This window comes from Phyllostomus hastatus, unplaced genomic scaffold (genome assembly GCF_019186645.2).
Source record: "Phyllostomus hastatus isolate PE091 unplaced genomic scaffold, TTU_PhHast_1.1 phas_contig_432, whole genome shotgun sequence".
NCBI lineage: Eukaryota > Metazoa > Chordata > Mammalia > Chiroptera > Phyllostomidae > Phyllostomus > Phyllostomus hastatus.
In genome coordinates, this window is record NW_025333880.1 from 4,177,151 (window position 1) to 4,193,193 (window position 16,043).

The 16,043-nt window shown below is 33.0% G+C and overlaps 1 protein-coding gene across 19 annotated transcripts in view; it reads right to left on the reverse strand.

The window, feature by feature from the left end:
• PPFIA2 (PTPRF interacting protein alpha 2) overlaps positions 1 to 16,043 on the reverse strand; it is a 465,199-nt gene that overhangs the window by 97,157 nt on the left and 351,999 nt on the right. For 10 of the 19 annotated variants that reach the window (XM_045845003.1, XM_045845002.1, XM_045844994.1 and 7 more), the window contains 5 exons: positions 12,211 to 12,357; positions 11,067 to 11,201; positions 5,406 to 5,489; positions 4,525 to 4,656; positions 2,922 to 2,984 (listed from right to left, as the gene is read on the reverse strand). In XM_045845003.1, the coding sequence (XP_045700959.1) occupies positions 2,922 to 2,984; positions 4,525 to 4,656; positions 5,406 to 5,489; positions 11,067 to 11,201; positions 12,211 to 12,357 (561 nt within the window). Of the gene's footprint in view, positions 1 to 2,921; positions 2,985 to 4,524; positions 4,657 to 5,405; positions 5,490 to 5,916; positions 6,004 to 11,066; positions 11,202 to 12,210; positions 12,358 to 16,043 lie in introns of all 19 variants that reach the window. The other 9 variants (XM_045845001.1, XM_045844989.1, XM_045844990.1 and 6 more) reach the window with 1 other exon arrangement.

A 16,043-nucleotide genomic window follows, 5' to 3' on the forward strand; every position in this document is an offset into this window, starting at 1 on the left:
ATGATTTTAAAAAATGTATGACTAGATAAATCTTTTGCTTAAAAATATTCATTTCTTATTGTATTTATTAATTCATTCATTTGTTATTTCTACAATTATTGATTAAGTACCTCTTGTGTGCTATATACCTAAAACAGTAATAAACTAACAAATTTCCTGCTATTATGTAATTTACAATTTGGTAGAAAACACAACAAACAAATACTGTCTTAAGGATATTGGTAAGAAGGAGATAACAGGAGAATCATGAAAAGTCTCTTCAATAAAGTGATATCTGAGTAAAGACTGAAGAGAAAGAGGAAGTTACAAAAACTAAGATATCTAGGAAAAGCCATGGCAGATAGAAGGAATAGCAGGTGCAAATGCCCCTTAGTGGGAGTATGTTCAGTGAGCTAGAGAGCAAAGAGGCGAGCAAGGTAAGGGATAAGGGATAGATTTAGAAAAGTATGATTGCAGGGTTTCAGAAGAATAGTTCTGAAAATCCTTGTGAACCATTTTAAAGCCTTTGGCTTTTGCTCTGAATAAGACAGGAATGACTAGAGTATTTTTGAGTTGAGAAGTGTCATGGCTGTTCTGATGGCTGTAAAATGAACTGTTGAATGGGATTGGGGAGAAGGGGAAAATAAAATTATCAGTGTTCTTCCAAAACATAGGTGAGAGAATTACAGCTTGGACAATGATGGTGTTAGGGAGATAACGGCTAGAATTTGGTCATATTTTGGAGATATAACCAACAGAATTTGCAGTTGGACTGAATATGGAGTATGCAGTAAGAGAGGGGTTAAGAACAACTCCAAAGCTTTCAACCTGAGTAACTTAAAAGAAAGAAGTTGTGATTTACTGAGAAGAATGATGGTGTGGTGTTTTGGAGGGACTGACTTGTTAAGTCTGGGGTGCCTATGTGTCCAAATAGAGATGGTAACCTGGTTCTTGAATACATGAACTCCCTCAGGGTAGACAGCCCAGTAGGAGATCTAATTTTAGAAGTGCTCAATTTATACATGTTATTTAAGACCATGAGATTGGATGAATTCACTAGGGACTAAATATAGAGAAGAAAACCAAGGACCGGCCCCAAAACTTCAAATTATAGATATTAAGGTGATCAAGAGAAACACTGAGAGAAGAGGTTGAGTATACAGGGGATTTTGCTGATGGATAATGCATATAGATAAGTGAGTGGGAATTTGAGGAGTTATAGGAAATGTTGTTATATTAGGAAACATGTTTTGCTGTACAAGATGATATTCAGATATGAAGTATGACCTGAGACTTGCTTCTTCTGGCAACTGACATGCACGAGGATGTGAAGTGTGGAATGATTAGTACTGCTGGTTGCTTAGGCAGATTGTTGATGTTGCAAGGCTTGAGTAGGTAGGTGGTGGGGGAGTGGGATCTGGGGATCTTGCCAGGAATGCACAGAATTTTGGATAACATAACATTGCATAACAGGATGAAGTCCAAAATCCACAATCTGGTCAAAACCTAGTTCTTCACATACATGCCAGTCTCAAGCAAACTTCTAATGACACAACAAATCAACCATCTATATTTTCTCTGTGCTGTTGTATATGCTCTGTTCTATGTCCTAGGCTTCTATATTGAAGAACATATCTACCCTCAAGAGCCTGAAGCAATAGCCTCTCTCCCATGTAGACATTCTGAACTACTTCAAAAAGAATTTGATGCTATCTTCTAGGCACTCTATCATATCTCTCTAGTAGATTTACCTTTTGGGAAATTTTGTACATACTTACTGAAGGACAAAATAGTTACTTTTGAAATTAACATCATAATATATATCATTCAATAGGGTTGAATGTATAATTGTTCACTATTATCTTTATTTTCTTATCATTTCAAATACCTTTTATATGTCACACTTTTCCCTTCCTTCCTTCCTTCTTTTCTCTTTTCCTTCACATACTCTCTTCTTCCCTCTCTCCCTTCTCTCTATTTTTCCATCATTTGATCAACACACATTTATAGATCACTTCGTAAGTTAGTAGTTTTAAATGATTGCATTTGCCTATACCAAACAAAATGAAATCAAGACAAAATTGCTAGCAATCATTTTACAAACTAATAAAGGAAGACAGATATATTAACAATCACGGCTTTTAACATTTCATAATCTGGTATTGATCTGCCTCTTCTACCACATATTCTACAATAGGAGTAACTGATTCCAGCCAAACCATTAGGCTCATTAATATTTAAGATATCAAATTCACTTCTCACACCCTCCCCTACCAAGTACCTGCAATCATGCTACATGTACTGTATTTGAAAGGCTTGCAACATGGTCCTACCTTTTCTTAAAGTTTTAGTCAAGTCCCACCACCCTGATGACTTCTTTATAGCAGTAACATATGGTGATCTCTCCTACCTGTAGTTCTCATTGTCTGTTTCACTCATTTGACGCTTGGCATCTGCTAATCTGTGACTCATTGCTTTGTCAAAAGTGAGTTGTTTCTCTTCAACTAGATTTTTCAGCTACTTTGCAACTAGGATTATGTTTGAAAAAATATAACTTAACAATTTTTATGCATAATAGATATTTAATATATTTTTGCTAAAATGATATCTCAAACTAGACACAAATTAGTGCATACATTTTAAATTTCATTTATATAAAGCACAAATAAGTCAAAACCAATTTTTTTCTGTAAGAAGTCAAGCTAGAGATTCCCCTTTAGTACAAGAGTGGTGTATATGTTAACAGGAGTGGGGCTCCCAGAGTGTTGATTTTTAGTATGTTTGGTTTGTAAAACTTCATCAGGCTTTCCGTGTATATGTACAGTTTTGTAGGTATAATATAAAAAAGAAAACATCTTTAAATTAATTCTTATCAAATTTATTTTATAAAACATTCACCAATGTAAATAGAAAAATGGGTAAAATGTGAGTTTTCATGATACCTTATCATGTAAAGATTCTTCCAGATTTTTTCTGAAAGTTTCTGATTCTTGAATTAAAACATTCTACAAAAGAGGAAACAAACAAAATAATTAATAAATTAAACAGAAAATAATAAAATATGGACATTATTATTTTATCACTCCAGATCTTCATTGATTTCTTCCTTGATGCATCTATTTATTCATTTTGATAGAAACCAAGCTTCAATGGAATCTGGAAACATGACACTTCAACATTTTGAGAAATACATAATTTAAATATGATATGTTATTTTGTAACATTTGAGTTGACAAATGGACTCAATATTATCTTTACATTTCTATTTGCCTCCTCTTAGCCTAAAAATTTGAAATAATTAGGCTACTTTCAAATAAGAAAGAGTTACAAGCTTAATATTAGCCAGAGATATTACTGATAAAGAATTCAGATGAAACGATTACTCTTGTCCAAAACAAAAAGAAATAGTAAGATTATATTTTTTAAACATTTAATTACTGGACTTATATTTCAAATACAGAATTAGCAATTTCTATGCTAGTTAAATTTTTAAAGAAATAAAAATAAAATTTTAGCAATTAAAAAAAACCTAATTTCCCATCATGACATGGGAAAACAAGTTGCAGCATAGATATTTTCAAAGATCCTCACCATAAAAGTATTATTGTCATAAAAGCTTTTAATTTTCTTATAGTACTACAAAGGATAATGTTGAAACAGTGCATTGTTTTCAAGTTTACAGAGTAAAGTTAAACTAAGGGTATAGTGATTGGCATAGTGGCCATGCATTTGGAGTTGAATGGAAAGAAGTCAAGCCTTATGACTTCCTAATGGGTAAATTAAACAAAATACTTTCACATTTTATTGAAACATTTTTTCCAATGTTGGGTTATTAGATGGGGCAGGGGGAAAAGTCTAACTTAAGTAGTGACTGGCATTCAACCTAAATTTCCGAAATGATTTGTACACCTAGGTTTTAGCCCTTCTCTTTATTTATATACTACAATGGGCAACCAGCTCACAGAACTTGCTGGTTTGGTAGCTGCCAGCTCTCAATGAAATGTATGTAATTATGAATGAAACTGCAGACTATGCAGAAACACTTAAAAAAAACAATACAGCTAAAAATATTGCATGCCTAAATTCTATATTGGCATTGACATTACTGGTGATATGAACTCAATCACATTTTGGATTTTAGGTCTGTAATAGATTCAGTTACTTGAAACATTTGAACAATTCAAAACAAGCCTGCATGTATACCCCAACATATTTAATTTTGTCTTATCATTTTTCTTTTTTGAATGCCACACAAAAGATAAATGAAATATTTTTATCATAGAAGAGCAGCATATTTTAATGCATTTGTCTCATATGATCATGTTAATATGCTAGATTTACAGACTAAGAAGAATATTTATCTATTTATTTAACAATTGATCTTACATATTTTTACAGAAACTGTTCATTCACCTCTAGGATTATCTGTCATTTTTATTAAGGAAAGTCAGTGAATCGTTTGACCAATATACTGATTATAGCAGGTACAAAACAAATGTGATAAGAATACTGCTGAATGTTCATGTGCCCCTTCTGTTGTTTTACCTTCTCTTCTAGAGCAGCCATTCTTTCCTTCAAGTGCAACTGTAAGCGCTCATTGGACTCAGTCAGGAGTCTGTCCACAGTGTCGGATAGCCTTTTGTTGTGCTCCTCATTCATTTTCTCTCTTTGCCTAGCCTGAAATTCAAGAAAAACAAATAAATCAATTTGACATAAAATAATTTTAAAAATATTTGGGTTTGTTTTTATATTTTTTCTAGTTTTAAAATTGAATTTATTTTTGTTTTATTTATTTTTTAAGGTTTTATTTATTTATTTTTTGAGAGGGAAGGGAGGGAGATAGAGAGAGAGAGAGAAACATCAATGTCCGGTTGCTGGGGGTTATAGCCTTCAACCCAGGCATGTACCCTGGCTGGGAATCGAACCTGCGACACTTTGGTTCGCAGCCCGAGCTCAATCCACTGAGCTACGCCAGCCAGGCCTATTTTTATGTTTTATTTTGATTAAATTGTTGGAAAATTTTTTCTTTAAAATGCACAGGGCATAGTCATAACATTTTATAAAAGTAATCCAAAATCAAGAAAAATGTTCATTTCTTTTTTCTTTTTTTAAGTTTGTGTGTTTCATCTAAAATGTCTTCTTTAATCATTTTTTAAAAGATTTAATTTTTTAATTTTTTTTTTATTTTTTAGAGAGGGAAGGGAGGGAGAGAGAGAGGGAGAGAGAAACATCAATGTGCGGTTGCTGGGGGTCATGGCCTGCAACCCAGGCATGTACCCTGACTGGGAATTGAACCTGCGACACTTCGGTTCGCAGCCCGCACTCAATCCACTGAGCTATGTCAGCCAGGGCTAAGATGTTCATTTCTTACATGTATAATATAAATCTGTAAACAGATCATCAAGTGGGGTTCTTAATGTACGTACTCTCTGAAGTTCTTGATTTTTCTCTTCAAGTTGACCTTCTAGATGTCTCATGCGTTCTTCAATATTTCCATGTCTCTCTTCAGCCTGTTAAGAAATATGAAAAGTGTACCTGACATGTAAGATTTGATGAACACTTTTCCTCTAAATAAATTGAAATAAAATGTAAAGCAAGCTACTACCAACTGCAAATGTAATTTTCAAAAAAGAAACTTTATTTAAACAGGCAGCTGAACAGCATTGCTTGAAATGTGTCAGCTACAAAGGCCTGTTACATCCAAGCATCAGCAAAACATTGGAGTTATTTATGAGCAATGAAATCAGCCAAATGTTACATGCAGACTGTGCATGGTTTGAAAACAAACCTGCCATTGTCCAATCGTAAGCTCCTGAAGCACTGAACTGCACAGATGGTCGATTATCAATAAATAAAAGTAACATAATTTTTATAAAAGAAAAGAAAAACTTAGATGGATTCTATTTAGCAATAGAAAGTAAAGTCCAGTAGGACTACCTTCCTACGTATGGAGATCATTTCTTGTAGTTTAGCTTCCATAACATATTGATAATCATCAGATGAGGTAGAAGAGGTTGGATCAGACTAACGAGTCAAGGAAAAGGAGAGGGACAAAATTGAAAAATCAGAACTAAAGACACTGACGCTGAACAGAACACAGCACAGAATGCTTAAAAGAAAAGTGTGACAGCAAATTTAATACTTTAATAGACAAAATCTTATGTGGAAAAAATTACACTGATATCTGGTGAACATGATGCAGTTGATGGTTATAATTGAAAAACAATGATATGTTCAAATAAAAAGCTACCATCCTAAGGTATGGAAGGTTAGTGATGGAGGGCAATGAAAGACTACTACAGAATTAATTAAAGCAACTCTGAAAGAGTCATGTAATAATTGGAATTATGAGAAACCAAACACTAGAATATGTCTCTGATAGGTTGTTAAAAGTTTTGTATTTTTGTTTGCTTGTTTGTATATCATATTACTTAAAAATAATGGAAACAATGTTGAGGAATATACTAAGGCAATGACTTGGGTGAAATAAATTTGGAATAAAATTTATTATAAACTCAACTCTGTAGAAATCAGAGAAGAAGCTAAGCCGCAGGGTTAATTATTAGTAGTATCATCTAATTCAAGCAGGATTCAGTTTCCTCAGCAACAACAGCAAACACAAAATGACTTCTTGTCTCTGAACACACATTATGGCTCGAGGTCTAGAACCTTAGCACCTGTTCTCAGATATGGTCTGAATCTGAAGTTTTAAGTGAATATCATTAAAGTCCTTAGATTATCAAGGTGACAATAATGGTGTGAGGACAAGAGAAATTATTTGTGAACCATACTGAAAGACACTAGTGACCACTCCAAAATTGTTTCTGCATTGATTTGTTGTTGTGGAAACAAAATAGTGCCCTGAAGTGTATAGGTAGCATCTTGCCTTAGTGAGCTAAAGTTTCTCCAGTGCCAGGTTAGTTACATGTCTTAGGGATGACTGTCAGGTTACCACAGATGCAGACTGTTTAACACATGTGACATTGCTGATAGCGGAACCACATTAGTATGTTATACACAGGTTACATGTAAAGTTACAGCAACATTTGCATCATCATTACAAGTATCATTATAATTACAAGTATCCTATGTCAGAACTATAGAATTTAACTCCAGAGCATATTCTATTACATTTTATATCTTTATAAGTTTATGCTGAAACAGTGAAACTTACTCTATACAAATATAGAACTATATTTAAATACATCATGCAGTACCTGAAAAGATAATGGTAACCTATTCACATATTGGTTCATATATATTTGTACTATTTTATGCAAGGAATTTCATTTTAATCTATGAAATAACACTTAATATTTGACCAGTGTGCTAATGCAAGTTACAGTTCAACATTTACTGTTTTTAATTTTCCTTCTGATATTTTCATTTCATAAATGGGGGAAATAAAGAAATAATAATAATGAAATTATCTCCTCAAAATTCCAAGCATGAGAAACATGGAAAGCTACTATTTTCCCTAAATGCCATAAAATGGTTTTATAATAACATTTGAAACTTAGAATTAAATTGAGAATACAGTAATTGGGTCAAGCTGTTGTTGAAATTACATAATCCAAATTCTTAAAGTTATCTGTAATCTCTCAAAAGTACAATTTAACAGTGGTATGAAAATTAATTAGGTGATTGATTCGAGGTAGTGAAGACATAATTATTTCAGTTTCTAAAACTGTAGCTCCAAAAATACAAGTAACATCCAGTATATCTTTCAAGGTACTTAAAACTTCTACCTGCTTCCATCTTAACTACTCAAAAGACACCAAAATATTGTGGAAATTCACTTCAGAGAATGAGTAAGAATTCCATCATGTTTAAATTACTATGTTATTGCTGATCTTTTTATTGATACTAAAAATAAATAAAATACCTTATAGAATTTAAGATGAATTATGTCTTTGCTGAGCGAATATGAATTTTAATTAAAGATGTAAACATAATAAATTGTAAGATTGAGAACCCAAAATCTTTATTAATTAATTGTATAAATACTTGCAAAAGCTACATTTTTAGTTTTATCCATAGTTACACTTCTGACTTTCTAAAACTCTTAAATGAGGTTTACCTACCTATCTATATATACACATACATGCACATACATGGAGAAAAAGAGATAGTCTTATCAACCAAAGAATAGATTCAGACATCACTTCTAAAAACACTGGGGTCAACTTTCAACCACCATTGATTTATGTTCACCTTATCCTTGTAAAGAATGAAGTTTAAGCAATTGCCATAAACAAAAGGTCACACAAGTACAATCTGCTATTTTTTTATACTCCTTGATGGGACATAGGGTTTGTTTTGTGCTCATTCTTTAATGTAACACTTAAGAATTCCAAATGAGCTACAGCTTTAGAAAAAATTACATAGGCAAAAATACCTTTGGGAAGAGTGCAGATGTATTTGGAAATGAGGAAGAAACTAAAGAGAGGAGAGCCAAAGAAAAAAAAACATAAGCAGGTGACAATAAAAATTTTATATATATATATATATATATATGTGTGTGCATGTGTGTATATATATATATTTATTTATTTATTTGGTATATATATATATACATACCAAATGAAATGTCTTAGGGATTGTTAAGAATATTATTCAAAATATAGGAGAGAGGAGCCTTGGTTAAAAATAGGCAGAAACCTTTTAACTTTTTTTTAAAGATTTTATTTATTTATTTATTTATTTATTTTAGAGAGGGAAGGGAGGGAGATAGAGAGAGAGAAACATCAATGTGTGGTTGCTGGGGGTCATGGCCTGCAACCCAGGTATGTGGCCTGACTGGGAATCGAACCTGCGACACTTTGGTTCGCAGCCCACGCTCAATCCACTGAGCTATGCCAGCCAGGGCTTGAAGTCTTTTAACTTTTTTGAATAGTCAAACATATTAAGAACTAGAAAAAGACAATGATGATCAATAATGAGATATTGAAAATGAATTGAAATTCAAAAAATAAATAAATAAAGCAGATCTGGAGCTGTCCCCTAAAGGTCTTGAGAGCAGAGGGCAAAAGAAAAAAATTATTGCAGCCATAAAATTTGGGAGAACAAATGAAAGAGTGATCTTCAAATGTTATAAAAATGGTACAAGCAGAGGAAGTGTTTTGACATCTAAACACTAGTGGACTGTGTACAATGACAAACACAGCAATCTTCTCAAAACTGTATGTCTGAAATACTGTAATGGCTATAGAGCCAATCAGAAAAGAAATCAGCAAGAATGAGAAGCAGAGTAAATTCTAGCATTTAAAAAACATTTTAAGAAGAAAAAACTCTACTGAAAAATGAAGAAATCAAAAGGGTCTGGAGGAAGTAAATTTCAGCAATATACTATTAGGTAGGAGTAAACTGAGGAAATTATTTTATGTATGCAAGTGAAGATATGTATCAAAATAAGAGCCTCAGAGGATAAAACAAAAGGCAAAAAAGCCCAGACAGCTGTCGAGTTTTTTAAAAAATGTTCTAAATTAAGAATTCTCATGAATGTTAAAGTCTCATAAGTAAAGTATTACATTTTGAATTATGTTATCTCCTCAGTCTATCAGAAGTTAATTTGGGGCAATTATTTGCAGAAGTTTAAACCATGTTTCTTTGGAAGATATTCTAACCTTTCCTGTATTTCACTCAGGATAATACTGATGATTATTTTATACTAAAATTTTACAAATGTTATTTTTATTATTTAACCACTTAACTCCCCCTAAAATAATTAAATTCAATAAAATAACTATAAAAGCTTTCATGTTCCTCAGATAAAAAGACTAAGTGTACATACCTTAATCCATACTATAGTAATTTAAAATATCTTCACAAGAAAAAAATTGAATACTATTAACAATGTTTCTCTTTGCAGGATGACACCCACCGAACTGAGCCACACTGGTTGGGGCTAAAATGATATATTTATTTTTTACTAAAAATTACACATTTCTTGGATTGCCAGAGGGCTTTACTGCATGATCTGTGACTATAGAAGAATCCAGGTTGTAACATCACTCTAATCAGACTAATGTTTATTCAGCTAGTTACTCCTACACTCTGTAGATAACCAACCATTCCAATGTTTTCTAACCCTGAAATATATTGTCAAATATTTGCTTTTTACCACCTGATTAACTTACCTATTTTAACTAATAAGCATCAGTCTACTCTTCTTTAATTATCTACTTTTTCAGGAATGCAAGTATGTATGCCTACCTTTATACTGTCACAATTCGTAACTTTCAGTTCACCTATCTTTCTTATCCTCTTACTGCAGTGGAGTGGAAAATTTAGCTCTTAGTAAGAACTGTGTGCTTTGAATTAATATTAAAAGTCAAACATGCTTCTAAAGAACAAAATCTGAACTTTTATTCTAGTGACACGCATGCACACTTTGAAGCAATGCCATTTCCATTTGAGTGTTAAAGGTAATAACAGTTTTTTAAACATTGTAATGGCTGCAAAACCTAAAATATGTAGATAAGTGCAGAATCTAATGGCTGTATCATGACAGATACTACTGACCATTCTTCAGACTATGGACTTTAACTGATTCAGAAGAAATTGCATCTACTAAAATTGCCTTCTGACTTTTTAATGGCTGTAGACTTTAGACTTCTACAACTCTTACTTCCAACTTCTAAGAAATTTTTTTCCTACTATAGTCAGAAAGGAATCAACTCTTTATGATATTTCATATATTGCTAATACCAATTTATGCATACCCTATTAGATTACTATCTTCATGTAAATACATATTAAATATCATCATATGTTTATATTAAGTAATTATTCTTATGGGTAAATACTACCATGGAAAATTAGTAAAAGGACTAAAAGGACATGAAATTTTGTTTGTTTTTGTTACTATTTAAATAGGCAAGGGAATCATCATATTCATACATTAATCATTCATATCAGAATAACTATATATATAATATGAAAAATTCACCTAAATAAGAAACCAATGTAATAAAAATTAAATAAACAATTTTCATAGAGCCTAAAGAAAATCTTTATAGAATCCATTTTGATTACTAGTCATTTCCATAAACACACTAGGCTGACCAATGGTTTTATGGCAGTACCTTTGTCAGGGCTGCGATTCTCTGTGCCAGTTCAGCCTCTACTTCCGGTAAGGTCTCAGCTTTTCTCATTGTCTGCTGCAACTTTTGCTCAGCGAGCTCAAGACGTTCTTGTAACTGTCTGTTCTTCTCTTCCATCTGAAGTAGGAATGGAAAAAGAGACACTTAAAGAAGCACAGTTAGGATAGTGAACACCAGTCACTAGGAAATTTGGACTTCAGCCATTATCCTAAACTTAAAATCAGCTACCACACCCACCATGCAAAAAGATGATTGTCCTCATGTTTTTATATATCATTTATCCATCTGCCTTAATGCAATTCAGCACATTAAAAAGTAGAAAAGCTCTTACCAATGGCAGCAAAAATAAAATTAGTTAACAGTGAATACATACTTGGACAAATGGAATACCACTTAGTACTAACACTTCAGATGTACCATGAGAGCAAAATATTGAAAATCACAGTATTAGCTGGAGGGGGAGAGATAATGAATCATGATGGTTAAGAGGTAAGGCTGTAGAGTTGGGGTTGGCAAACTTTTTCTATGAAGGGCCAAAATAATAAATATTTTAGGCTTTGTGTATCATACAGTTTCTGTTCTAGCAATTTGATTCTACTGTTGTAGCACAAAAGCAGTAGACAGTGATTAAATAAATGGATAGAACTATATTTCAATAAAACTTTAGTTATAAATTAGAGCCATAGTTTTGACACATAGGCCACAGCTTTCTCACTCCTGCTCTAGAATGGAATAGACTTCGGTTTCTACTGTAGACTCTGGCAAGTACCAATTTTGTGGCCTTGGGAAAGTGTTCATGTCTCTGAACCTTACTGTCCTCAAGATAATAAAGGTGCTTACTTCACAGGTGGTGGTTAGATTTACATGAGGTAATATATGTAAACTTTTTAGCACCATTTCTGGTTCATGTCTAAATACAAAGTAAATATTAGTCATTATTTTCATTATTATTAAGACAAATTTCTAAATTACATACTGAAAAGCATATCTGTTTAGTTCATTTCACTCTAAATTTTGGAGAATGATTGACTGTCAAGAAATAACATATTTTATTCACTCCAGGTTTTGTGAGAATGGAGAGAACACACACATGGACCAGAATAAAACCAACACAGAGATACTGAACCTGCCGTAGGATGGCCTCTTTATTGGCTAACTCATTTTCTAGTTTATCATTCATGTCGTGTATGGAGGTAGATTCTCTCTGAGCACTGAGGTAACGCTTCTCAAGGGTTGTGATTCTTTCTTCCATATCTTCTTTCTGTGCCATGGCCTACGATTAAAATAATATAAATTTTCAATTCAGATTCTCAGATAGCTTACTGTATTATCTTGATATTTAAATAAAATAGTAAGATATAAAAAACATTGCTTTCTTGAAGTATATATCAATTTATTTCTTTTTATGGAAGGAATGTAAGATTTTATGTGAGTTTTCCCAATTCATCTGTCAGAATTATCTTTACATCTTGGATTAACCAAAAATTATCTTTTTCTGAGAATGCAACCGAGTATATTTGAAACTACCTACCTTAGAGTTGACATTCTTAGAGAAGATGTGGCAGATAAACTAGTTCATTACACAAGAGAGGTAAGTACAATTTTAGGTAGAGTTACATATCATAAAATTGGTGAGATGGTAGCTACAGCACAAAATTGCAAAGCAAACTTCAAATAAGGATTTTCATCTTCATAAATAAGAAGAGTAACTCAATGGTTAAAAGAGAAGGCAAAAAAGGTAAAATTGAATCTTATGCACAAATGAATTGATCTTTTGACTTTGGAACTTAATCATTTCCCTTGTTACATATATTCCAAATAGAAGAAATTTAAACTACTCAATGAACACAAAACTCTATCAAAAAACTTAAGTGTTGGTGCAAATGCAGTAAAACCATTGCATTAATGATATTTCAAACTATCTAATTCATAAATAATTTGGAGATGATTTTATCTTCCTAAAAGATTACATGGGAACTTATTAGTAGGTACATAACCTACCTTTTAAGGTGGTGTTGGCAAAAGTCAGCTGCAGAAGTGAGCCTCATGGGCTTGGTGTGGTTTCCTGACAATGTGGGGAGCTGCTTTGCATAAACAGCCTGAAATCAAGGGATGTTGGTGGTATCCATATGTCACTATCCAGATTCTGTGATCACTCATTCCTAATCTCTCTGTTACTCTCCTCCAGAATCCATGGCCAATCCTGTCACACCCACCAGTAGACAATTTTTTTTCTAATATTCCAAAAGAAATAGAAGATCCAAAACAGAGTCCTTCAACTTCCTGATCTCCCTCACCACCACGTGGAAATTAGTTTATAATAGGTGTTTCCCTTTTTTCAAAGCTTAATAATTATCTGTGATCTGAGTTTTATGCTTTTTCTTTTTTAGGGAATTTGATTATTCTTATCTCCTGGATTTTCTAGATGACAGTAGAGGTAAATCCCCCCAAAATGAAAAGAGGCTTACAAAGAGGCTGGTATACTATGCAACAGTGTGGATGGAGCTGGAAAACATTACGCTAAGCGAAACAAGCCAGGCAGTGAAAGACAAATACCATATGATCTCACCTTTAACAGGAACCTAAATAACAAAACAAAGAAACAAGCAAAATGTAACCAAAGACACTGAAATAGAGGACAGCCTGATGGTGACCGGAGGGGAGAGAAGAGGGAATTTAAGGGGGACAGTGGGAAGGGTTCACAGGAACAAACTTAAAGGACACATGGTCATAGACTAAGGGGAGGGTGGTAATGGGAGGGAAGGGGGGCGGGTGGGAGGGGGAACTGGATTGGGAGTAAAAAGGAGAAAACTGTATATGAACAATGATTAATAATAAAAAAAAAGAACATCAACAAATGAGGAAAAAAAAAAAGCTGGTATAGAGCAGAGAGGGAAGGCAGAGGAAAAGGGATGATTTGGAGAAAATAAAAATAAGAATGATAAATGATCTCTTTGACCATTGACCATAATTTGAAATTATGGATTTCTGCCAAACTATTGGAGTTGATGAGATTTCCCATAGTTTTCAAAATAAATAAGCAAATTAATATATCATGTAATTAATAAAATGCTGGAAAAACAGAAAGCTGTATAACAAAAGGAAGTACCATCATAGGAAACTCCTACTTGGATCAGTGTTGGAAATTATTTGCATAATCATACTAATGGTGATAATTAATGTGATTTTGAGATAATTATAGTGAAAGGATGGGAAGATATAGTAAGGGAGACAATATGAAAGCTAAAATTTCCATATAATATGATACAAATACATAGATCAAGCTTAAATAATAGAGAAAATACTAGAAGTAATGGCTAAAAAGATTGAAATAAGACTCTAAGGAAAAGAGATGGAGGTAGGTGGAGCTACTTATGTGTGTGCATGTATGTGTGTGTATGCATTTGTGTGGGCTTTAGTTTTATACCTTCTAAATATTGACTTAAATTATGAATATATCATAATAAAATTGAACAAAAGTAATATATCTACCTTGCAACTCAACACGTTGTCCTTAGTCACCCTGCCTATCCACAAATCAGCTCTTCTTGTACCACTTGGCTACAGAAAGACAGCACTCTCCACAGAAATTCAGGATCGTTCTTGAAAATTTCTTCACCCTAACTCTCACTTAACAACCCAACCTGTCATCTTCCTCTAGGTCTTTTTTCCTGCTTACTGATTCTCTACCTTACTGACCAAGAGACCATTCTAAATGTCAGTCTGATCGTATTGCATCTTGGCTTGATGTGATCCCCTACATTTTTAATATAAAATCTGAGCTACAAAGCCTAGAGAAGAAGTAGCTTTTTAACCTGATACTTCTTTATCTCTATGTACTGGAATGAATTGTGTCCCCTTCCCTCAAGTTCTACCCAGGATGTATGAATTTGACCTTGTTTGCAAATAAGTTTTTGCAGAAGTAATCAAGTTAAGATGATGCCATACAGGATTAGTGTGGGCCTTAAATCCAATGGCTGGTATTCTTATAAGGAGAGGAAGACCAAGATATACAGAGGAAAAGGCAAGGTGAATAGGGAGGAAGAGATTGTAGTTATACTGTTATGAGCTAAGAACACTAGGGAATCCCAGTAACCACAAGAAGCTAGAAGTGGCAAATAAAGGTTCTTTACTAGAGTCTTCAGAGGAAATAGTGCCTTATTGGCATCCCAATTTTGAATTTATAGCCTCCAAAGCTATAATAGAATAAATTACTGTTGTTTTAAGCCACCTAGTTTATGGTCATTATTAATTGTGGCAGCCCCAGTAAACTAATATACTCTGTCACTTCATTTCCACTCGGAATGCATTTTTATTGCCTTCTTTGTCTAGCTTAATCTTGCTGATCTTTGAGGCCCAATGAAAGACTACTTGATTAATTACTTTATTATTAATTTCAAATGTACAAAATGCAATTAATTGATCAATTTGGCAAGAAAATATTCATATTATTTTATTTTTGACATTAGGTACTCAACACTAGATTTTAGCCATCCCAAAAATAATTTCTATTCAAAAAGCTTTTATTTTACATTTTGACTTTTTCTATTTCATATGTATTTTTTAGTATAACAATGGTAGGGTATTTATCTTAGAGGATCTCTTCAGAATGTATACAGTCACTAATATTGCATTTTATTAATATCTTTTTCATATGGAGCACTGAATATTTTGTCAATTAAAATAATATTTTAAAATTTCTTGCTTTTTAGAGAGAGAGGAATGATGGAGAAAGAAACAAGGATTTGTTCTTCCACTTGTTTATGCATTCATTGGTAGATTTCTGACTGTGCTCTGCCTGGGGATCGGGCCCACAACCTTGATATAATGGGATCATGCTCTAAGCAGCTGAACTGTCTGCCCAGGACATATTTTATCAATTTCTTAGCTCAAAGAGAAAATTCCAAATCTAACCTGCATATATAAGATTTTTAGTAAATTGTAATAGTAATAAATTCA